The following is a 24,379-nucleotide window of genomic DNA, read 5'->3' as shown; positions in this document are numbered from 1 at the left end:
ACCAAGTTCTCTTGTGCTCTGTCTCTGAGCCTTGGGAGACATGTCTGTGTAATACAGCAATACACACACACACACACAACTCTCTCTGTGCTGTCTTGTTTGCACTTCCTTGCTGTTTTGCTCTCCAGCTCGCAGAATACGTGTCCTGATAAATAAATACATACACATATTCCTGCCTGTGTATGTTCTGAGAATGCAAACCTCGTACGTGCCAGTGTTTAGCTAAAAACATTTTGTGTACCCATAGAATCCTGAACGTGTTTTTGTGTTTATACCACACGCTTCCCTCCGAGCACCCCGGGGTGTGTGCCAGGCGGGGGTCCCTGCACACCTGGGTGTCGGGGCAGGGCAGGCTGGTGTGGTGTCAGCTGTTTGGGGCTCCAGGTGTGCGGGGATGGGACTGGCACCTTGCCTGCCCGCAGTGGCTGCGGCAGGAGGGCTCCTGCTGTAGGGTCAGGGCAGGCTGCAGCACAGGACATGTCCAGCCCCAAAGCCCAGTCTGGTGGCACTGCCAAGGCACGCACTGAGCTTTCCCGCCCCAGGCCTCGCAGGTCGGTGTCTCCGTGCTGCTTCCCACGTGCCAGCGACGGCAGTTGGCCTTTAATTCCTTTGATGCTGCTCCCCCCACACAGCCCCTGCAGCACAGATGTGGTTGTGTGATTCCCCAACTTTCATATTTGCACCAGCATCTCACAAAACACAGCTGTCTCCCCAACGGCTCCAGCCCCTTGGCAGAGCAGCCGCAGCCGCCAGACTCGGCACCTGCCCTGCCGTGACCCCGCACGGCTTCCCCCACCCTGCAAGCTCAGGGCTGGGTGCAGCTTTGCCTGTTGCACTTGGTGTGGACTGGGGAACCAACCCTCACCCAGCCAAGCTCCTTCTTTTGGTCTCTCCCTCCTGCCCTCAAGCTGAGCTGCTTCCATGAACCAGTGAACAGCTCAGCCTCTTCCAGGGCCAGGTTTCCTCTGGGATTCACCCAGCAGCAAGTCACCCTTGTACACGTGGTCATTTCACCAGCAACTCCTCAGGCAAAAAGGTCAGCGGAGAAGTAAAAGCCATGAGGCCCCACTGACACAGGGAGTGGTTTTAAGTGCATTGTTACCCTGCAGGGACACTGTCCAGCCAGCTTCTCCAGACCACAGTGATGACAAGCAATTCTTGCAGGAACATGAGTCCCCATCTGTGACACCATCAGCCCTGAGTGTAACAGCAGGGGACCAATTCCCACAGTGCTTGCCTCATGCACTGGTTTTTGCACACTTGTGTGTATTCCCACCTGCAAAAACATTGATCTGTAGGTGGCAAATGGAATCCTCCCCTCTCATTTAGAATCTGTAACATCCTGTGGCAAGGAGCTCCATAGCTGTCCTACCTCCTCTGGAGGACTCTCCCTTTGCCTTGGGTCAGTGCTAGTTTATTTGATTGGAAAGGCATTAAACACAGGGTCTCTTAGGGGTTCAGCCTCGGCTCCACCACCCAAGGCTAAAGCAGGCAGAGGTAGGTGAAGAGTTCAGACCATTCCCTTCGCCCAAAACTTCATGGTTATTGCTCCCCCTCCCCCAGCTTGGCCTTCTCCACATTAGAACTGTATCCAGAGAAAACAAGTGCAGAGCCCTGCTTTAAATGGGGATGTGGGGATGAGCAGAAGGTCCAAGTCTTTCAAAAGAAGCAGACAGAAGAGTCCCACTAGGCCATGTTGCAATCACAGAGTTATTCGAAATTGATGTGGACAGCAAAAGCCCAGTCAAGTGAGAAAAGCGTTATAGGACAAAGCCATAAAATAGGATATGGAGCACAAAGACTGTTAGAAGGCTCTTGAAATAACTGCCCTCATTTCTCTAAACTTTGTTTTCCATCTTCCTCTGGGTACAGGACTCAGCTCAGCATTCATGAGTGCAAGCAGAGGGTCATGCCCAGCCTTGAGAAATTAAAGGCTTAACCAAGGAAGGGCCTGGGAGTGTATACTCCAAGGTACCCCAGGACAGCCTTGGCTGCTGAGCTGGAAGGGCTTAGCCTGCTCTTCTCACTACCCCCTCCCAGAGGAGGGCAGCAAGAGCTTTTACAGCACTGCCCTCCTTGCCCCCCTTCTACAGAGGCTTTCATGTCCTTGGGACAGGGCTGAAGGACTGTGCTCATGGAGGAGGGATCTGATCCAGCACCATTCCTGGCCCTGCAAGCAGCTTCCAGAGAAGCAGAGGGGTAATCCCCTCCTAGTTCCCCAGCCAACCAAACAAGCAGGGCCAGCTCACCCCACTCACAAAAACCAACCTGAAAGGTACAAACTTTATAGTAAGAAGCACAAATATCCTTCAATTAGCAGGCACTGGCTGGCTACAATGGCAACTAGAGACAGAGGAAAGCAAGCATGTTAGTGAAGGAAAAAAAGAGAGTCAGAAACAGGAGTAAACAAGAAGGTTTGTTCTTGTTAAGTTTATTGGCATCATGTTTGTCTCTTTACATAAGAGCTCAGCCTACGTACTAGAATGTAGACCTCTGGAAAACAGGTAGAAGGGCTCCATTTAAGCAAGCTACGAACGCAAGAACAAATACCAGGAAGAAAGGAAGAGAGGAAAGGGACTAGATTGCCAAGTTTTTCCATACCAAAAATCCAGATTAGCAGTCAGTAAGAAGAAAGGGAAGATTCATAGTCCAGGTCATTCATCAAGAAACAGCTACCACACCCCAGGTAGGAGAGGAGCTCCTTCCACAGCACAAAGAGCCACAGGGACACCACACCTCAGCTCTGGCTCCTCACGCTCGCTCCAGGATGTTAGGAGTTAAGCAGTAGGGGAGGTGAACAAATGAGGTCATTTCATAGCTGTATTTAATTTTAAATCCAATAATCCAGTGTGCATATCAATGCTGTTATGTGAATCTGAGAATTTAGATACAAGGAAGCCAGACAGATTTTTCCAGAAGATGAAGCCTTTTTGGCCTCAAAACAAGAAGGCTTACATAGTTCATCTCTACTGTACAGAATACTGCCTCTATCTGGACTCTGTGTTGCTAGCACACTGCAGGTCACAAGTGTCCTCCTCACTTTCTACACAACCTGTGTTTCAGTACTTGAACATGTAATTCAGGAATTTTACACTAATTTATACATTTTTAATTGGTTGCATATATTAACATGTACTATAAGATTTTTCCTAAAGAAGCATTACATAATACATGGATACTGTAAAAAGATCTGATTAGTTAAAAGTAACAAGCATTAACAGAGATACATACAAAACTCAACCTAGTCGGACTGAGTGCTGAGCTTGCAATGAACTATGGGTAATCAGCCTTTCCAGTTGCAGCCTTCACAGGGGAAAACACGAGACAGTTAAAAATGTATGTAACTTGTTACACAGATTACCTGTAAACAGTTTCTCTCCATTGGACACCCAGAATTAGATTCAGTTCCAAACATACATAAGAGTTTCCATTTTAAACTAAGAGAAAGGTCTGTTACCATGAAGTGTGATGTGGATGGTGTGGGAACGTGAGCTCTGAAGTGCAGGACTCAGACGCTCATGGGAGATGGGTGGATTTTGGCAGCTGGAGATGCAATTTTTTTTTTTTAAATTTCATTTTAAACACAGAAGAGGGGCTGTGTGTTTGAAGGCCTAAGTGTGATATTCGTTTGTGAAGGACTGTGCTCAACCCCTCCCTCTCCCCTCAGCAGCTGCAGCTCTCCGCGGAAGCCTTTGCTCGGTCAGTCTTGTCTAGTTTGATGGGTTCGGGGAATTCATTGTAAAGCTCCACTTCGGTTTCCTGGTGGGAAAGAAGGAGGAGTCAGTGCCACAGCTCCACAGGCAGCTCCGAGCATGCAAGGAGCTGTTCTTGGAAGGGAAAGGCTAAGGATGAGCCCCAGGCTGCCCACGGCAGGCGAGCTCTGCAGGCAGGACCAGCGCAGGGCCACCCACCGGCTCTCTCCCTACCTGTTTAAGTGCATTTCGTGCAATCGTCTGGAAAGCTTGTTCCACATTAATGGCCTCCTTGGCACTGGTTTCAAAGTAGGGGATGTTGTTTTTACTGTAGCACCAGGCTTGCGCCCGTTTTGTGGTGACCTGGGTAGACAGAGAGCAGCATCACCACCTTCTGCTGCACAGGAAGGGGTTTTATTTCCAGGACAAGGGCAGAGACCCCTCATATCCAACCTGAGCAGCTCTGACCTCAAAGCCACAGCCCTGATACAGAACACAGGAGACCAGTGCCCACCACCAGACACACCCAGCCCCAGGGCAAGGAGCACTGTGGCTGAGGGAGATGAGACCACAGGGCACAGCCTGATCCAGCACCCACAGAGCACTGGTTTTCTCCTATAAGAGCTTCTCAGCACATCTGGGAGAGGAGAAGCAGCTCCTCTCCTTGCATCTCCCCAGGAAGCTGCTGCAATCCTTCCACCAGTGGGCAGGAGCATGCTGTGCCCAGGGGTCTGACCTCTCCAGGCAGGAGAAACCCTTCTCCAGTAGCAGACAACATCTGAGCCACAATCAGGCACCTCCCACTCCTGCTTCCCAGAGAGCCCTCCCACGTTCCCACAAGGTCTCCCACTTCAGCGATTTCTTAAGAGGAGGTTAGTTAAGTCCCAGTACTCACTTGTCTGTTTTCTAGGTCAATCTTGTTTCCCAACACAACAAAAGGAAAGTTCTCAGGATCCCTTGGACTGGCCTGAATGAGGAATTCGTCCCTCCAGCTGTCTAGGGTTTTGAATGTGTTGGGGGCCGTGACATCAAACACCAGCACACAGCAGTCTGCTCCCCTGTAGAAGGCAACTCCCAGAGACTGAAACCGCTCTTGGCCTGCTGTATCCCATATCTGGAGCAAAAGAGAGGGCAGATAAGCCAGCTCTACTCTGACAGTCAGTCCACAATTAGGACATTAATTCCAAAACTCCCCACCAGGCACATACTGTCCCCAGCCAGCAGCAACTTAAGGCTTGGGAATTTCTGTAGGCACTAACCATTAAGAGCCAGAAACATCTTCTAAAGATAGTTGACCCTTTTAGTGTTCAGCCTCAGCCAGGGATATATCCTTGTTCTGGGCAAGCAGGACTTGGGTATTAGGGTGAGCAGGTGACCTGCCTGCAGTGCTTGGGGGCACCTGGGCTCCAACAGGGCTTTTGCTGCCTTGCAGTCTCACCATGGAGAGATGAAAGCTTCACCTAACCAGAGACATAAGCAGGCTGGCAGGTTAACACTACACCCACAGGACTTGGGGCAACACAAACAGTTGACTTGACTTAGGAGTCCTTTCCCAGCCTTTCCAGTTCTTAAACACCAGGGAAGTAAATCTTTCTAGCAAGATCTAGATTACAGTATCGAGCCCTGCTTTTTAAACTGGGCCTGGCAAAGCTGATCTTAGCTGAGCCCAAACTAATCTTTGCCCTCTCTTGTTCAGCCCATGCACAAATTATTAGAGAAGCCCAGAAGCTCCTATGGCCAAGGAAAGTTCAGTGCAAACGAGGTCCACACACAGTGGAGTCCTACACAGTCTGGACTACATCAGAGCAGATGCTTCCACACAAGTGGGGTCTAGGCAGCCAGGCACCCCTTGCAGCAGGGAGCAGGGTCCCTCCTTACCTGCATTGTCACTAGCCTGTCATCCACCATCACCTCTTTTGTCAGGAAGTCTGCGCCTATCGTAGCCTTGTACTGGTTACTGAATTTCTTGTTCACATACTGGTTCATGAGTGATGTCTTTCCCACCCTGTACAGAAACACACACACAAAAAAAAAAGACTTGGTAGGCTGTTTCTACAACAACGTTTGAATTAACCACCCTCAACAGAACATCCCAGTGCCCAGTGCTTTCCACAGCCTCCTGGCCTTTCAACCACAGAAAACACACCCACTGCTGCAAGAAGGGTTCACACCAATAGATGCTGGGCCACCATGCTGAGTAAGAGCATTAGCTACCAAAGGATACAAAGGATTACATCTTGAGAAACCTCATTTCCCCGCCACTAATCTGATCCCTTGGCAAGGAGCAGACATCACATTATGACCATGAAGGCAATTTTGGAAGACTGTGCCTCTGAGAAACCCATCAGAAACAGTATCTTCAGCTCCGCAGAAGGAGGTGCAGGAACAATCTCAGATCTCACACACACATCTGCTAGACTCCCAGAGGTGGAGATCCTCCCCAGAGAGCCAGTTTAGAGGCTCACATGCCCTCTCTGTGGCTGAGAAACACTCCCTGAACAACAGCTTGCTGGGCACAGTGGTATAAATAAGCCTTATGTCATAGGAATCAAGTTACAGCCTGCACAGCAAGTAACCTGTGACAGCAGAGCAGGCTCCTTGCTGACAGCACAGAGCAAAGCCTCTCACTCCAAGGGGCAGACTCCAGCCAGACCAGGGAAGCAAAGCAGATGGCTCAGTATAGACTGTGTCTCCGACAGAGGCAGAATTTTAGGAAGCCACCTAAGATTGCTTACTAGTGATATTTTTTTTTCAGTTAAGTGAAATACTCATTCCAACAGCACATGTTCCTGCAGAAAGGCTATTAAGCTCTGCTACTGGAGTGATTGGTCCATCACATTTCCCCCATTTAATATTGTGCCAGGACTTCAAGACATTAAACTGCAGGGACACATTCAGGACAGAGGATAGTAAAGAGTTCTTAAACCTGTAAGGTAACACAGCTATCTGAGGCTGTAAAATCTCTCCTCCCTGCACTGCTGGTTTCTTACAGTGCATCCAGGCTGCCACTAGTCAAGAGCACTGCTCTAGTCAGATACAGATTAGCAGCTTAAAGGCTCCTCCACTTACCCAGAGTCTCCAAGGATGATGACTTTCAGTAACACTTTCTTCCTAGAAGTCATCTTTCACACTAGAAAGGAAGAACAATTCCATCAGAAACCATTAGCATGATATTCCTCAAGGAAGAAAGCAGCGAGTTTGAAGTCTGAGAAACCTGACTCCCAGCAAGGAGCCAGCGACAGGCAGGACCCAGCACTCCTGAAACCAGACTCCAATTCAAGGCTACACTTACCAGGTGTCTGCCCAGTTCACAGGTAGGGCCATGTCAGACCAGTAGGGGCAATTTAATACCAAGAGGTAGATGAGCCAAGCACTTGTCCTTTACAGTACCAAGATCTTTCTGGATCCTATTTCCAGGCCATTTGGTGGATAAACTAGCCCAGGTCATCTCCCTTGCCTTGCAGGAGGCAGTGCAATAAATCATACCAGCTCCTTACACAGGCTAATTCTTACACAGACCAGGAAGTGAGATGTAAGCAGACATGTCTAATGCCACACTCAAGCTTTTTTATGTTGTTGAGTAGTTTCCCAGCAAAAAATAAGAAAAAAGTATGACAGCTCTGTCTAGCAGCTGTGCTTTGTGAAAGTACTGAATCCCAATGACATGCTGTGGTTAAGCAGCTGCAACAGCCACACAGGCCAGTTGAACAGGTGAATTACAAAGCAAACTGCCACCAGACTCCGTGGCTTTGCTGTGGGCACACAAAGCTGACTGCTGCCACCCCACCTTCCATGGAAAGACAAGGTTACAGTGACAAGCCTCAACATTCTGCCTACTGCTCTGTGAGATGAGTTGTTTGTTCAGTTGTACCCTGCCATGATTCCAGTCCACTTTACAGGCAGGTGGCTCCAAACAGGCCACTAACAGTCTGTCCAATTAGCAAGAGAACTGAGCTCCAGAGTTCCACACTTACTTGCTCCCAGGTCTCCTTCAGGGCACTGAAGCAGTTACAAGTACATCAGCTGCAGCAGGCCTGAATACACTTCTGGGTATGCTTTAGCACACTGAGAGCAAGTTCCAGGTCTTGCCATTAGTGGCTGAGCACACCTTTCCTACTCCACACCTCTAGGAAGAGGGTGGGACAAACCACTCTTAGGTGCTTAGGCTTCATCAGATCACAGAGTCTGGTTTGGTGGTGACCTGGTCCACAACACAAGGACTCCTTGGCTTTCCCAGAGGAGCCAGGAGATGCTGATAGATGTGCTATTTGACTTCAAAGACCCTTGACAACAGGCTTCAGGTATTGAGCCCTTACGTGGGGACTTGGTTACCCTAAAATTCCCCATCCTGCTGCACCACATTCACTGCACCACACAACTCCTCCACATAACTCTTCGGGAGCTATTCCTGACTTTCACAGCTAAGGAAGCCTTCACTTCTACAACAAGGAATTTGTGTCTTCTAAGCAGCTGGGTCCTATGTGCTTCCTGGGATACACAACAGCCTAATCTGCTGAGGAACTGCACCCACTTCAGCCCACTATTACAGGGAGTAACATGCTCCAAGCTGTAAAAGCCTCTTACTAGATGCAGTCCAGTTGAAACAGATCTTAATCATCTCAAGATTTGAGGGTTAAAAGACATGAACTGTTTTAGCTTCTGCTATCCATGAAAGTTGCAGAAGGAGCACTCCTGCAGCCACTGTAGTAGTGGTGCACTTACAACTACACCTTGTTGGACTGCACTCACCTCACAGTCACAGAATCATTTAGGTTGGAAAAGACCTCTAAGATCATTAACCCAGCACTGTCAAGCCACCACTAACCCATGTCCCTCAGTGTCACATCTACAGAGCTTTTAAGCACCCCCAGGAACAATAATTCCACCGCTGCCCTGGACAGCCTGTTTCAGTGCTTGACAGTGCTTTTGGTGAAGAAATCATCTAAATCTAAATCTGAATCTCCCCTGGAGCAACATGAGGCCATTTCCTCTTGTCCCATCACTTGTTAACTGGAAGAAGAGATCGACTCCCACCCGGCTACAATCTCTTTTCAAGGAGTTGTAGAGCCATAAGGTCCCCCCTGAGCCTCCTTTTCTCTAGACTAAACAACCTCAATTCCCTCAGGTGCTCCTTGTCAAATCTGTGCTCCAGCCCCTTCCTCAGCTCTGTTGCCCTTCTCTGGACAGCCCCCAGCACCTCAATGTGTGATTTGCAGTGAGTGGCCCAAAACTGATCCCAAGATTCAAGATGTCTAAGACATACAGCAGGCTTTTCCTCACCCTTTGTCACTGTTGCTCTCCACATCTAATAAAGTATGGGGATTCCCCTTAGCTGTCCTTTTGTTGCTAATGTACAGAAACACTTTTTACTGTCTTGTACAGTAGTAGCCAGATTAGGTTCTAGTTGGTTTTTTGCACTTTTGGCTTTCTCCCTGCATAACCTCATGACATCCTTGTAGCACTCATGCACCTGGTAATATATCTAGATTGGAAACACTGCTCAGGCCATAACAACCAGGGGCTGTTGAGGGAGTAGCAGTGACAGGTCACCCACAGGGCTCATGCTACCCTTAGATGGGTATTAACAGATACCAGAGAGTCTGTACAGGATAGTTTCTCCAAGTGTAAACACCTCTCTTTTCCAAGGGATTGCATTGCTCACTGATCCAACTGGCAGCCCAGCAATACAAGCCAAGACAGAATCAGCTGAAAGTTGTCAACAACACCAACATTTAGTCCTCCTTCTGCTCTTGCCAAGATCCACACTCTGTGTCTTGTCTCCCCTACAGCCACAAGGAGAACAGACCACAGAAGCTCCTTCAAGCAGCCTGCGCCTCCTGTGTCTGCAAAGCACATAACACAAGTGACATTTGCGCCAGCCAAGCCAGAGACTTCTGCAGCACAATCAGCCCAGGTGGAGCAAGGAGTGAGCAGAGCTTTGAAGCAGCCTAAAGACAGCTGTGTACACTGAACTGTCATGAAAAACATCTGCATAGGTTCAGGTCCAGTGCGAGTCACCTGATTTCCTCAGGACAGAGGAAAACAACTCACCCTGAAGTGCCTGTGCCAGAACCCAGCATGCTCCTGGGCACTGCTTCTATTTTCCTCGGAGTGTTTTCAGTATCACTTGCCACTGGCTGCTGCAGCTCACTGCTTCCTGGTAGTCAAAGCAGCTTTGGACCAGCTAGCATTAGTTCTCTTGCTTAGGGAGAGATTTGCAGAGTCCTAAATTGCAACACTAAATCTCACTGGATGCTTATCATCCAAGTTCAACACAGCCTGAAGTCCCACTAAGAAGGGAGGGAAAACTGCTCTGTCAAGACTCATTACCTTGGAAGCAACTCAGCTGAGCAGCCACCTGCAGACATAGGAAGTCGGTCTGAGTCAGAGCTGACTCTGCCTCCCTGTCATAGCTGATGGGCTGCCCAGCAGTGAAGGGCTGTCACTGCCTCACCAGCACCGGTCAGGTGAGACACAGCTTCCATCCAGGTGATGCAACGGATGTGAGCCAGAGCACAGAAGGAGCTGCCTCAGCTTGGTATTTGGTTTGGGCCATATGACAGTGAGGAATTCCAGCCCCATCAGGGGCCAGCAGTGGACATTGCCCAGTTTTACACCCCTGTTCTACTAGGCTTGACTGATGCTGCCTTGAAACTCAGCCAGCTGATGGGCCAAGCCCTCTTATTAATCTTCTCATTGAAGGTATAAAAAGACCTAATACAAGAAGAGAACACATCTCCAGGTCCTGGAGAAAGTACCAGTGTTTGAGCTCCTGGAGCCTTCCTACAGAAGGAAACCCCTCTAAGTGTAAGCAGTATCGAGCTGCTCTTTACAGCAGCATCTCTGCTAGTTCCCTCATCCTCACCATGCTCTGTGTGGCTGAGCAGGTCTCCAACAGCAGATTCAAAGCAGCTGTTTGTCTGTTTGTGCTGAACAGACATCTGACTGGTCCTAGTGAGGTCCTCAGTCTAGATGGATTGAAGACATCCTCCTTACCTTAATAAGGGTTTCTTACGAAGCAACCTAAAGGGTCAAACCACTCCAAGGACAGGACATGTCTCCTCCAATGTTTGCTTACAGACACAAGTTTTTTTAACAAACTGAGGTACTCTAAGTGCAAGACACCAGTGCTCTCTGAAAGTCCTATAATTGAAGTCTTACTACAGTCTTAACATCATGCAAAAGACTTAGATGACTTCAGCTCATACTAAGTCAACAGCAAACACATCTTTGTGGCAGAGAACGTTTCCACACATTACAGTTTTAAGTAAGCTCAGAAATACCTCAGTCAATCCTGGTTACAGTTGCTGTGTCAATAGAATAAGGTGCAACCAACAAACCTTGAGCCAGGTTCAGTACTCAGATTTGCTCACATGAAGTCAGAGGCAATTTATGATATTCTCTTGTTAACACAGGCTGTTTCTCACATTACATGGCATTAGTCACTACTGCCTGTGTCCCAGAAATGGAGCCCACATACATGCTCTAAGCTACACAGATCTCATTTCTGATGAACCTTGCTAGTACAAAATCAGCTATGGAAGACCAAGAAGAAGACAGTTTTAGCTCACAGAAGAAGCAGGTTTGAATACCTGAAGGAGCAGTTAGTTCAGATGAGGAGTTTCTCCAGTCATACCTGCAAGAAACACTAAATTACTGAGGTAATTTACTGAGGTAAGCTGAGATGTTGGCTGTGCAGGGTTTCCCCCATGCTCCTACAAAGAAGGAGCTTGGCTTGAGTTGAGTTGGGATCCCACTGACTCAGCACTAAGACTATTTTGCACTATATAATGCAGCTTGTCTGTCTTTATGGTATTTGATATAATTATTCTGGAGCAGCACCCTGTCAGAGGCACACACGCCCTTCAGAGGGCAGTGTGTGAGCTCACACGGGACTCTCATCCAGTCCCAGGAGCATTTCTGAACAAACACTTCCTTTTTCAGAGGTACCATGAAGAAAAACCTGTTTGTTAAGATTGATCCAAGACATCAGTTGTGTTTTACACTGTGTGAAGTCTCCTGCAGCGAGATCACCTGCATGACTGCTCAGACCACAGCCTGCCAGCAGCACACCCAGCTAGCTCTGCTCAGGAGCCACCAGACACTTCACATCAGCCAGGAGACCAGTCAGCATCATTCCTCCTCCTGGCCTAACTGGTGCCAAAGGAATGACACAGCTGTCTCCAGTACAGGAGAGGAGTCCTTCCACTTGACTTTTGATGCCGATCCTCTAAGCAAAAAAGCCATTAATAATATGCTGACCCTCACGAAATTAAGCTGGTACAGCACACTCTCTTCTGCAGTTCTGTTATAACCTTTGTAAGGCTCACCTGCAGGAGCAGCAAGGGAGAACCTATAACACCTGACCTGCAAGTGTCACTGTCTTACCTGATCCGAAAGGAAGGGCCAAAAAAACTGTCCTATGAAGCTTCATAGTGCTACAGCATCACAGATACAAGAGCAAATAAAGCCTATGCCAAGTCTAATTAGGTTTCCCTTGTTTCTTCAGAGTACATTGCAACTGTCCTTTTACTTGCTATATTAAGACAGCTGCTTTAACTCAAAGCAGAAATGGATGGTTAAGGATTCCTTGGAGATTTTTACACGTGTCAAGTCACAATGCAGGCATTTTAATATTAATCAGGTTGGTACAAGCAAAGAACAGTAGGAGCTTGCATTGACCAGACCTTAGATTAGCTACCCTTTAACAGAAGTAGGCCTTGCAGGAGGAACACTGTAGGTTGCTCATGCACAGTTTTAGAAATCATCCAGCCTTGGGTGGAATCTTACCTCCATGGAGCTTCCTAAGCAGCAGCATACTCTTATCAGTTCAAGTCACAATCCTAACATATTTAAAGAGATTGGAAGAACTGGGATGTTTGACCAGGAATTCTCTGGTCCTACATCTATCAGGTTGCCATCTGCACCTTCCACTAGAAGCCAGCTGAATGCTGAAGCGAGGCTGTTGGACTGCACCTCTTGCCTTGTGTCCTCTGCCAGGAATATTCAACACCGTGCCAAGAAGGCACAAAGCAGTGGGTGAGCAAGGATTGAGCAGAGCTAAACAGTGAGGCACCTACTGCTGCTCCCCTGACCCAGTAGACAGGGGTCTAGCCTTCCACAAAAAGGCCTATTTGAAGCTGAAGCACTGCAGGCCAGTTCTGGGTGCTGTGGCTGATAAGCAGAGCATTCACTTCTCCACTGTATCACAGGACCTTCAGCTAAAACACCCACCATGGACAAGGCGATCTGGATAGATCAGGTCTCCATTAGGGCACACATGACAGTGGGCTCACCACAGTGACCAGACTGAGCAGAAGATGGGCAAACCTGAATACTGGAAGAACCTTCTGCCCTGAAAAGCAGAAAAAGTGCCCTAAAATGCAGCTAAGTGCACTTTTGACACAGAAACAGCAGCTCTACTCACTGTTCTCTTGCATGGGGGAGGCTGCAGAGCAGTATGTCTCTGTACTACACCAAAGAACTATTTTTAATCCCTCCCTCCCCGCCCCCCCCGCAAGGGTTCTGCATTTCTTCAAGGAAACTGAAGCTGGAAAAATTATTCAGGACCAGCTCAGTCAGATTGAACCAGTTCCCTCTCAGAAGCAGCAAGTTCCCTAGCATGTTTGGGACCTCAAGGGGTTATTTCTGCTTAGATCTTCAGCCACTGAAATAAGATGGTCACTGAATGCTTATCCTGTTCTTAGATGATCAAGCACACCAACAGCCTGGCACACATCACTTGCCCTATGGTCACACTGTACCCTGCCATGGTTTAGTTAAGGCTTTGAGTAGACACAGGAATTTGCTCCAATTCAGCTACTCTGAAAATGCAAGGCCTCATCCTGAAGAAAGGTAGATAGTCTGTGATTGCCATTAGTTGACCAGGATCACAGTTCCTGGTTATAGTGTCCAAGTGGTCCAGACATCTTTGAACTGAAGCCTCAGTCTCGAACTGGAGCAGGAGCCCAAGGTGGGGCTGAACAGCTTTACCAATTACAATTTAACAGCATCATCTTGTTTCCTACTAGCTGGTCACAAAGACATTGTGTCTACTACAAGTAACACAAGTACACAAAGCCACAAGTAACAGCATGAGCAGTTCAACACAAATACTTGAGACCATTAGATTATGAACCTTCAACACCTGACTTGCACTCTCCCGAGAGTGACACAACAGCCCAGGAGCAGGGCAGAAGTCCTGTCTTTTCAGTTGGGCAGAAGCTCAGCATTAGCCAGAGGTCAATTAGCAGGGCCTATTATCTCATATCAACATGGCTTAAGAGGTATCAAGCTGCCTTCAAGGAAGAAACTAGAAATAAGGCTGCCTTTGAATTATTTTTTTTTTGACTGCTACAGAGCCTGCATATTTTCCTTACCACACTCAAGTGTTCTATAAGTGGAGCACATGCCCAGCATCCTCACACCAAGGACTACTATAGAAGCACAATTTATAACAGCAGGTTGAATCTTGCATTGACAGGGGCAGCACAAGCAGGACAGTACTCTCTTCCACTTCCATGACAGGTCTACAAGTAGCTCAGCTTCCCCAGCTCACTGGAAGAATCCACTGAGGAAAGCCTCACACTTAGTGGGGACACATGCTGGCTAAAAAGGAAATTAAGAACATCTTGTCATTCAGGTTGACAACTTGCAAGGACTGCTCTCTGTAAATGGGTTGTTTTTTAGGGCAATGGGCTCCTACAGTCCATACACTCAGAGGTGCTTCAGAGGTGCCCCCAGGCCTTGCTGATGTACCACAGAGCAGCAGTCAGCTCCAGTGAAGCCCACACCAAAAGCAGCCGGCAAGATATTCCTGTGACAGCTTCACCAAAGGGTACACTCTAGCTGCTGCTGTATCAGTAGCATCTCAAAACTTCCACCTCCTTCCTCCCCACACATTTATGATGCTGTTCTAACCAACATATTCCGTCCTGCTGGTACCCAGCCAAGAGCTCAAGCACAGCTCATCGTTCCCTGCTCAGGAGGAGCAGCTCAGCTGCCTGCTCCTTACTGCAGCTCCACCAAGAGCAGGCTTCTGTCCAGTTGGTACCTTTCCCAGCCAGCCCTGTGAGGCAGAAATTACCTCTGTTCAGGGAGCTGGGAGCATCAGCTACAAATTAATTTTTGATACCTTGTGTAAAACATTATATTGCAAGCTGTCAGGTGCAGGTATGCTGTCCAGTATATCCCACTCCCATCTGGGAGTCCTAAGCCAAAAGCTTCACTTGCTTGAAGAACAGCCTAGAGCTTTAGATGCCTGCTAACACATTAGCTCAGATCAAAATAGAATCTTAAAACATGTTTCACTATCCCAGAGGAATTGGCTTTTTAGACTACAGCTGTCTGCAGTAAGTTTCCAACTCATTTTGAGGGTGGAGTTACAGCCTCCAGTGCTGGAGAAGCTGCTCTAGAACCAAACAAAGCTCAGGAACCAGCAGCAGCAGCAGTCACCAGTTGTAGCTCAGCCACATGGCTTCAAGTTCTGCTCATTGTCTGCTTCAAAATGAGCACCAAACTGGTGTGACACGGTGCTAAAAGCCAACTGACGTGGTCTGTGAGGCAGCTCCCAGGTGGAGATGACACCAAGCCTACTCACTCTGCTGCTGTTCATGGATAACATGCTCTTAAAACAGCTCAGTGCTAAAGAGAATGATGGGGCAACATGCATCTTGGGGAAATACGCAGGAAATCCAGCTGGGAAGCAGAAACTTTGGAACAGTTTTGAGCAGAATAGCCTCTTGGTGCAACCAAGGAAGCTCCAGAGCCAGTGCTGGGTAAGACGCTCCTTTCAGTGGCAGTAAGGTTTTAGCTTGCCCCAAACATACCCTCAACACCCAGCTGAAGGCTCTATCATACATCCCTGATGTGGACAAGGACTTGGAGCTCACTGGAGAGGACATGCCAATGGCCAGCTTGCCAAGGAGTCCAGGTGACACAGGGAAGGCAGAAGCAATGCCACCAGTAGAAGCCATGTCTGCAGTGGAATCACAGGACTTGCACATGAGAAGGGGTCTGCCCTGCCTGAGGTCTCAGCTCAGCTATGGTTCCCTCAGGGCTGAGATTTGGAGAGCACTGCATTCCTCAGAGGCACTGATGCGTGTGATCAGTCAGGCTCAAAGCCCAAGTTCTCAAAGCCAAGCTCTTCAGTCCAAGCCTCACTGATTCACAACCCTGTTACACCTCCTGGCATTTCTCCAGATCAGAGTTGTTTTACGCCTGCACAGTATTTAAATATTAGCTGTGGAACTAAACAAGTTTCTTGCTGCCATAACGAATTGTGACTCTACCCTAGAAGAGTCCAAACTATGTAGGACTAGCCCCAGTCCCTGGTGCCAAAAGCTGATCTCTACTGGTTTAGGTATCACAACAGCCGTGTTCTCTTGAGGAGGTATCACATTGATCTGGCTATGTGGTTTGAAAGTAGGAGTAAAACAAGTATGAAGATGCATTTCCTTACAGTACCATGGCAGATGTTTCTCTGTGTTCAATCAAACCACCAGTGCACTTAGGAGCACTGGGAAAGGTCTGGAGGTAATTTCTTGCTGTCTACAGGAACACTACTTCACCCAGACTCTGCTTAGCCTAAGATCACAGGAGCACATGTAGGATCTCCCAGGTGATAAATGCCCTGAGCCAAAGGGAGGGAGGGAAGGGAGTGCAGAAAATGTCCCCAGGGATGTAGCCAGCTATGCTGGGCAGTCACTCTAGGTGGAACACTTTGCTCCTCAGGAACCTGAAGATGATCACCATCTCCACAGGTGCAGCAGGTATTGGGAGACTGCAGCTGCAGCAGGACAGGAGTGCAGGAAGTTCCTCTTAGAGTCAATGCCACATAGTAAGAAGACCAGGACTCCCAGAGAGAAAGCCAGACCTGCTGAAGCAGCAGCCTTCAGCTTACAGGAAGACAGCTCTGTGAGAAAGCCACATCCACAAGCTTCACAGAAAGATGGATGTTTCCAGTCACGAAGTTTTAGTCCACCAGTTCCTCCAGCACCTAAAGAACCCTTACTCCACAGGATGTCTTCCTCCCAGGAATGGGCAGACGTACAGAGCCCAGACTGATAGCAAGCATCTCAAGATCTTCAGCTACCCTTCTCCTGGAGGCTCAAAGTCATGTCATTGAAGGATCAATATTGCTGTGCCCCTATCTTCCCAGAGGAAGCAGTTCCCCCGTAAATCCTGCAGGCTTTCAGGTAGTTCCCAGCAGATTTTCCCCAAGGATCAAGCTGTTACAAGAACAGGCATGCTTGCTTTAACACCCCTCCCCCTTTATCAGAGCAAGCTCAACTTCCCCTATTCTGCCCTGGGGGAGACAATCTCAGGATGTGGGAGGAGAGTAGAGCACATTGCTGGCTGCTGGGAGACACTAGGCAACAAGCCATGTGTCTTGACTAAGGGCCTTGCCTACGCAAAGCACTGCACTACACCAGCACAGCTTCCATGTTGCTTTGCCTCTACCAGAACAGCCTCCTTGGTGGACAGCTTTCCCATCAGCAGGACAAATCTTAAACTGGAGCAGAGCTACAGTGCTCATACAGCCCAGTTTATACAGTCCTATCTGTCAGCCTTTTGGCACAGAGCCACCCAACAGTTTCGGTAACCCCGACATGAATACCAAGGGCCCAGCACGGTTCTCACGTCCCCACCGACAATTCCCCCATTGCTTTCTGTAAACCAAGCACAGTGCTGGGGCAGCTGGCTTTTAATCTTCATTTCCAGAAGATAAGACTATCGAATTCACAATATTGCAAGTCAGCCACGGCACTCAGAAACAGTTGAGTTGTTAGATCTTTACCGTATCTGACAGTATTTTTCAAGTACTCAGATTAATTTCTAGTTTTGACTACAGCCTCCTAAGTTTTCACACATTCTTGTCATGCTTTCGGTTTCAGAAACATAAATAGGAGGTGTTAGATAACTTTTGCAGTGGTAAGCAAAGCACAGGTCTTGGACCTTGGCAGTGGTAAACAATCCCTGGTTATCCACTCCTGGCTGTTAGCTGCCACAGTTCCTAGAGGCCTGGAAGGAAACAAGTGACTGGAAGGAGACTTTGACCAAGTCAAACAACGGCCCTCGGGAGGCCTGCCAGACCCTGTAACTTACACCTGACATTCAGATCCAAGAGTGAATATTGTCTCTCTTGCAGCATGAGAAGCTTAATAGAAAGGACAAATACTGATGGGAGATCCTACTGCCAGACAAGCAGATGTAGGGAAGTACAAGATCAACACTAATGGCAAAAACCTTACTCCTCCTTCCAGAAGGTCCTGTTCTCAGTAATGAATCTTCTAGAGAGGAAGCTTCCTCTAGGGACAGGTTGTAATCTAAGAACTACACCTTGATCTGCAAGCAGAACTCTTGATCCTACACACACTCAATACCTCTTACTATGCTAATACAGTCTGCAGAGCAGGATGGACAAGTATTTCAGTACCAGTCCCAGGAGGAGAGTCTTAACAGGTAGCTTGCCATGACAGCTGAGTCAGTGCCTAAAAGGAATTCCTACTATGGATACTCAGTTTCACACTCATACTTCATACCCTCATACCTCCTGCACAGATCCTGCATGAATGCTTTATCACTTCAGCTATTCTCTTGATGAAGCTCCACAAGGGCCAATAAAAACCTCACTTGCATGGTAAGATTAAGACAGCTCTGATGGCAAATGGCATCTTCTTGTCAGACAGAGGGAGAGGTCAGGCCTAGGCATGCCTCAGAACCATCTCACTGCTCATGCCTGAGACACTGGCACCACTGTGTCAGTTTGGACTCCAGATATCATTATCCATGTCTGGGAGCTGAGTGACTCAGCCCACTTGAGGGAGACAAGCACTAAGCAGGTTACTTTCAAGAGGATTCTGCTTCCAGCTGGAAAGAGATCAAGGCCTCAGCACAGATTTGTTAGATAAACTGGTAGCCCCAGAAACCAAGGTCCAGGTACTCCAGGCAGGTTGGCTCCGCAGGCAGCTCCAGCTGCTGGCCTTCACTTCTGTCCACCAAACTTCACTGGTCCAGCCTGTCTGTCAACTGACCAGTTACAGTATGAAGTGGCACAGAACAGACTACAAAAAATACAAGGGTTTTTTAATTGACATTAAAAGGATCTACTTGATTTCATTTAGCAATTCCTGCTTGAAACTCCTGCAAGTACAGTTACACACAATTAGTCACCTTAAGTTGGCATTTTAAATGGCTGTGGAGAGGCATGAGCAAATCACTCACTACATCAGCACCTTTAAATTATACAAATAGGAATCTGTGCCACAAGCTTACGCTTCAATCCCATCTCAAAGGCAGTGCACCCCTCCTGAAGTTTCACTGCCCTGTGAAGACAGCCATGGCCTCAATAACAGGTTTCCCAGCAGAAGTCAAGGCTATTCGAGATCAGCTGCAAATCAACACGCTCCAGTGGCCTTGATGAGCTTGCTTCCCTCACCAGGGTCACTGACCATGAGATAGCAACAGCAGTGTTGACAAAGCTTCCCCAATGGACTGAGCGCTGGTTGCTGGCACCAGAGAGGAGGAGCAGCCTCGCAGGAACAGCGCTCACAGCAACAATGACATCACCACGGCAGATCTCCACCGAGCAGAAAATGCAGCAGCACGCTGGGCTCGGGAGCTGCATCCCCACGAACAGAGAGCAAAAGCAACAAGCACGCTGGAAGGCAGAGACTAGCCATGTGACAGAGGGGTATCCCTTCACCACCTGCTATTTCTGAGCAGCACATGTGCAGTCACTGACCTTGGGCATTCATTCGCAAGTTTTATTCAAGGTGCATTTAAAGAGAAATAGGATCTTCAACAGAGCCAGTAACTGCAGAACAGAACATGGTATATTAACTATTGTCATTCGATTAATTATCCATACCTAATTCAGTTCTGAGATGCACAGCTCCCGTTTGGATTGTTGCTGCAGAGTGTGACCCTTTTATCCTCACAATCTCCTCTCACAACTACTTCCAAAGGCAGACTGTTATACAGCAACTACAAAGGATCGTTTTAGGAAGCTGCAGGGGGAAGCCAACTCAACTCTAACTCATCAGGCAATTAAACTGCAATTATCAAGACAATGCTGTGCAAGTATGAAGCACTTTAGTATCTGAAGGACGCAAGATTGCTGTCAGACAAGCAGCACCCAGGCAGCTTGTGCCCAGCCAAGTTCAGCATCTAGGCGAAGTTTTATCTGGACTACCTTCTGTTGAGGCAACAAGCTTTAAACTACACTACAGCTCTGCAAGAAATTCATAGGTCCATCAGGCCCTAGTAACAAGGGCTTAAGAGTAGGTCAGGTCACAGCTGAGAAGTCCAGAAGACATAATGGAACAATGCAGCACACAAGGTGAGGGTTCTGTAGTTGTTTATCAAACGCCCAATGTACTTCAGTTACTGAAGAAATTGCTGTATTATAACAACAGGGACAGGCACCAGTAAGTATCTGTGAGTCCATATCAGCCACCAGTTTTAGAGAATGCAAACATCCAAGCACCCTATTTCATAGCTCTTATTCTCAAGCTAGGGTTTGCCAGGCATTCTCACGATGCAGCATTTAAAAAACACACCCTAATCAAGTATAGGCAATTTTGTTTACAGCCAAATGTTAAGTTCTGCATAAACTAGTCTCATTTTCACATAGAAGTCAGACCAAAATCCCATACATGTTAGAGACAGTTATTTATAGTTTTGCACAGATGGATTGATTGTAATTGTCATGCTTCCTCAAGGACAAGCTTTGCCAGAGATTTGCTCCAACAGGTAATTCACACGATCTTCCAACACAAGAGTCTTACAACAGGAGCTTTAAGAAGGTGTTGTAGAAATTGAATCTGAGAACCCTCCTGCCCTCAAGCACTCATTTTGGGTAGTAAACCAAACAAAGCAGTATATTCCCAGGTCACTTCAGAGCAGAGCTTGTACATTTTCCACTTTCAGTTAAGGATTCAGTGTCGTAATGTGTCTGTGCTACTCAAAGAGTTTGATTCCCTGGCTTTAGCAGGAGGGTCAGGATGGCTGTAGTGCAGTGTCTGCTACACAGTTATTTAAATTCTTAGCTTGGCACCTTCAAGGTACAACTCTTGGGGTGCCACATTCTCCATCTCTTCTCCCTGGTGACCAGTGACAGAAACCAAGGGAAGAGCATGAAGCTGTATCAGGGGGGCTTAGGTTGGATACTGGGAAAAGGTTCTTCACCCAGAGGGTGACTGGGCACTGGAACACGCTCCTAGGAAAATGGTCACAGCACCAAGGCTACCAGAGTTCAAGAAGTGTTTGGAGAACACTCTCAGGCACGTGGTGGGATTGCTAGGGTTGTCCTGTACAGGACTAAGAACTTGATGATCCTTGTGAGACTCTTCTAACTCAGGACATTCTATGATTCTGTGCTGAACTATCATTAGGGTATTTGAGGACAGGGACCACTGCATGATATCACAGGGAAGAAGAAAGTTAAACATAGCTACTGCTGTGCATCTTATCAGTTATACTTCTCACTGCAGCCTGGGAGAGCAAGAAACCACTACTGGATTTTAAAAGTTTTCCTTATTGAGGGGTCAGATTAACCCCATCTCACAGCTTTTCTACACCAGAAGTAAAGTATTAACAGCAACACAAAGGAAAAAAAAAATAAGGCAGTGATTGAAAGTAACAGTATTAGAGCTGCTCTAATTCTGAGGACTCCGGCCAGGCATGGTGGGTCCACTCATTAGTGCATGGAGGGCCAGTCATGTGTTCAGTCAGCTGTTGGGAGTCACAAGGGGGAGGGGGAGAGACAAGTATACTTGTTCTTCCTGAGTAAGTACAGCAAGAGAGCCCTGATTATTTAACAGGGAATATTCAAATGACTCCACCCACTTTAACCTCAAATTCAGCTCCTGAGAGAGCAGAGTATGTTGACTCCAGCAGCCTGGTTCTACTGGAAGCACAGCCAGGATACAGCTCCCATCACACAATACTGGTACCACCACAGCCTTCAAGTCATAGCCAGCCAAATACCATGGCATAGCTGGTTATGTACCACTCCCCTAAAAAGAGAACTCTCCACTTCCCCTAGCCACAGTTCCCACACGGATACACAAAGTGTTAGGCACAGGCCAGAGCTAGCCAGCCAGTGGCAAGTGCTGAAAGCTTTAAGGCTTCCATATTGGCAAGTGTCAAACAAAGAACAGCTTGCTTACAATTGGGAGGACTTTGTTCTGTCATGTGTTCTCAGTTTACATACAAAAACCTCATACACACGTATCACAACAGCTCTGTTTATCAGCAAATATTTTTAGCTTTCAGGGAGAATTCCAGCTTCAACTCGAAAGGTTTGGAGACACTAGGCAAGACATACTCATTTGGATGCTGAGGTTACCTCTCTTCGGATTAAGACAGCCTTTTCACTACTAAAATAATCCCTCTATTTACAGGGAGGATAGTGCAGTTGTCCTCAGCACAACCATTAGGCATTTCCATAATTATTTGTCTATATATACCTGGAGACTAATAACGCAACTACCAGTTAATTTACCTTCTTATACACTCACAGCCAAAAGCACTTCCAACATCCAGTCCAATACTTCTCCGGACTGACTCAGGCTTTACACGCACCAACAGCCACTTTCGCAATAACTGCCAGTCCCCTCGGCCGCCTGCTCGGTCACATTAATCGCTCCCAGGACCGCCGGCTCATCCTAAAAGCGACACCCACCGACCCCCCGAGCAGCGTTTCACCGCCCCGGCCCAGCGCCCCCCCAAAGCCTCCCCAGGCTCCGCGAGGAGCTACGGCAGCACCGCACGGCTCAGACAATGCGCTCCCTCCCCGGGAGGCACCGCTCGGGCCTCCGCGAGCCCATCAGGCAGAGGAGGCTCCACAAAGCGCTGGCGAAACGCGCATCCCGGGAGAGGCCCGCGGGGAGGGGCCGCTTCCCGGGGAGACCCCCCTGCATTGTCCCGGGGGCGCGCCAGGCCCAGCTCCGGGAAGCTCGGTGTGGGGGGAGGCAAACGGGCCAGGCCGTGGTGCGGAGCCCGCCGGGAGCACCGAGACAGCGCCGAGACCGCGCCACCGCCCCGCCGGGGCCGGGCCGCCAGCGGCGCCCCCCGCCCGGGGCGGAGCCGCCCCTGCCCCCCCCGTCGCCGGCGTAGCCGTGCAGGGCCCCCCCATACCGCCCGGTCCCCGCGGGCTCACCTGGTGCTGCCGCCGCGGCCCGGCCCGATCGCTGCCCCCCGCCCGCCTCGTCCGCTTTAATGGGCCCCGCCGCCCCCCGCGCCCGCTTCCGCCTCCCCGCCGGCTTCCGATCACGGGGCCGCGCCGTCACCGCCGCCCGCCACACGTGACCGCGCGGCCCGCCCGCCATCTCGCGCCCTGTGCGGGGCGCGGGCCCCGCGGAGCTCGTCGCTGCGCTTACTGCGAAATAAATGTTCATAGTGCTGTCCAGAGGGGTGGGCGGGAAGGGACCTGCCTCCTCCGCAGCCTCCGATCGCACGAGGGCAGCGAACACCACGCCCCGGGCGGAGGGGAGCAGGAAGGGGCTGGGGAAACCTTCACGCTTTCCGAAATAAAAGATGGGGACCCAAGGGCGCGAATCTGTCCTTTGGTCTTCTCTGGAAGGTGTTGAAGAAATAGCAGGCAACTGCCCGCCTCTGCGGTTAAATTAGTATGTGGGGGAAAAGCGTCCTCAGTGAGGGCTATTAGAAATAAAGAGGTTATATTTTAGAATATATATATATATTTAATCTCAGCTGTGGTCTGGAGTGGGGTAGTAGCAACAGCATTTGTCAGGAAAGAAGATGAAAGTAAAAAGATGTCAATTGAAGACACATTCAGATTGATTATTCAGATCAATAGTGCAGGCAAGTAAAATGGGACTGTGTAAACTCTCTGGACCTTAGTCCATGGGGTAACAACAGTCCTGGTGGTACAAGGTTAAATCCATATTTTCTACTCTGTTGACAGTGAGTTTGTTATTCACCAAATACTTGAATATTCTCATGCATTCATCCAGCTTGTGACTGTTGTGGGTTTAGGTAACCCATGAACTCAGGAGAGCAACCAAGGAAAAAGAAGCATTTTTAAAGCTAATGAAAGAGATAAAAGGACCAAAGCTACTTATAGCAACACTAAAAAGAAAATCACAGAATCATTAGGGTTGGAAGTGACCTCTGGAGATCATCCAGTCCAACCCCCTTGCTAAGGCAGGGTCACCTGGAGCAGGTGACACAGGAACATGTCCAGGTGGGCTTAGAACGTCTCCAGAGAGGGAGACTCCATGACCTCCCTGGGCAGCTGTTCCAGTGCTCTGCCACTCTCAATGTACAGAAGTCCTTCCTCATGTTGAGGTGTAACTTCTTGTGTTGTAGTTTATGGCCATTGCTCCTTATCCTGTTGCTGGGCACGACCAAAAAGAGTCCGGCACCATCCTCTTGGTACTCACTTTTGAGATATTTATATGCATTAATGAGATCCCCTCTCAGTCTTCTCCAGACTAAACACGCCCAGCTCCCACAGTCTCTCCTCATCAGAGAGATGCTCCAGACCCCAGAGAAGGGAACTTGAAACATCTAGTTTGTTAGTGCTTTTAAAGGTGTCCCATTAGATGCAAAATGCTGTAGAAAAACCTGGTACCAGTTAAAACATGGAGTGGACAAAAGAGGAAAAGCTTTGATTAGTGAAATGATGGAGAAAACCCTCCCAAACACACATGGTTTCT

General features: G+C 48.5%; 1 protein-coding gene across 1 annotated transcript; it reads right to left on the bottom strand.

Annotated features, from left to right (window-relative positions):
• Positions 1-2,403: 2,403 nt before the first annotated feature.
• On the bottom strand, positions 2,404-22,960 carry RAB7A (RAB7A, member RAS oncogene family). Its single transcript, XM_064667530.1, has 6 exons — positions 22,858-22,960; positions 6,762-6,822; positions 5,571-5,697; positions 4,588-4,806; positions 3,927-4,055; positions 2,404-3,759 (listed from the first exon to the last, which is right to left on the bottom strand). Exons 2-6 carry the CDS (start codon positions 6,812-6,814, stop codon positions 3,664-3,666), a joined length of 624 nt encoding a protein of 207 aa, XP_064523600.1. The 5' UTR covers positions 6,815-6,822; positions 22,858-22,960; the 3' UTR covers positions 2,404-3,663.
• Between the last annotated feature and the right edge of the window lie 1,419 nt (positions 22,961-24,379).

This window comes from Pseudopipra pipra, chromosome 11 (assembly GCF_036250125.1).
Source record: "Pseudopipra pipra isolate bDixPip1 chromosome 11, bDixPip1.hap1, whole genome shotgun sequence".
Classification (NCBI taxonomy): Eukaryota; Metazoa; Chordata; class Aves; order Passeriformes; family Pipridae; genus Pseudopipra; species Pseudopipra pipra.
Note: the sequence above shows the minus strand (reverse complement) of the source record. Positions and strands in the feature narration are given on the sequence as shown.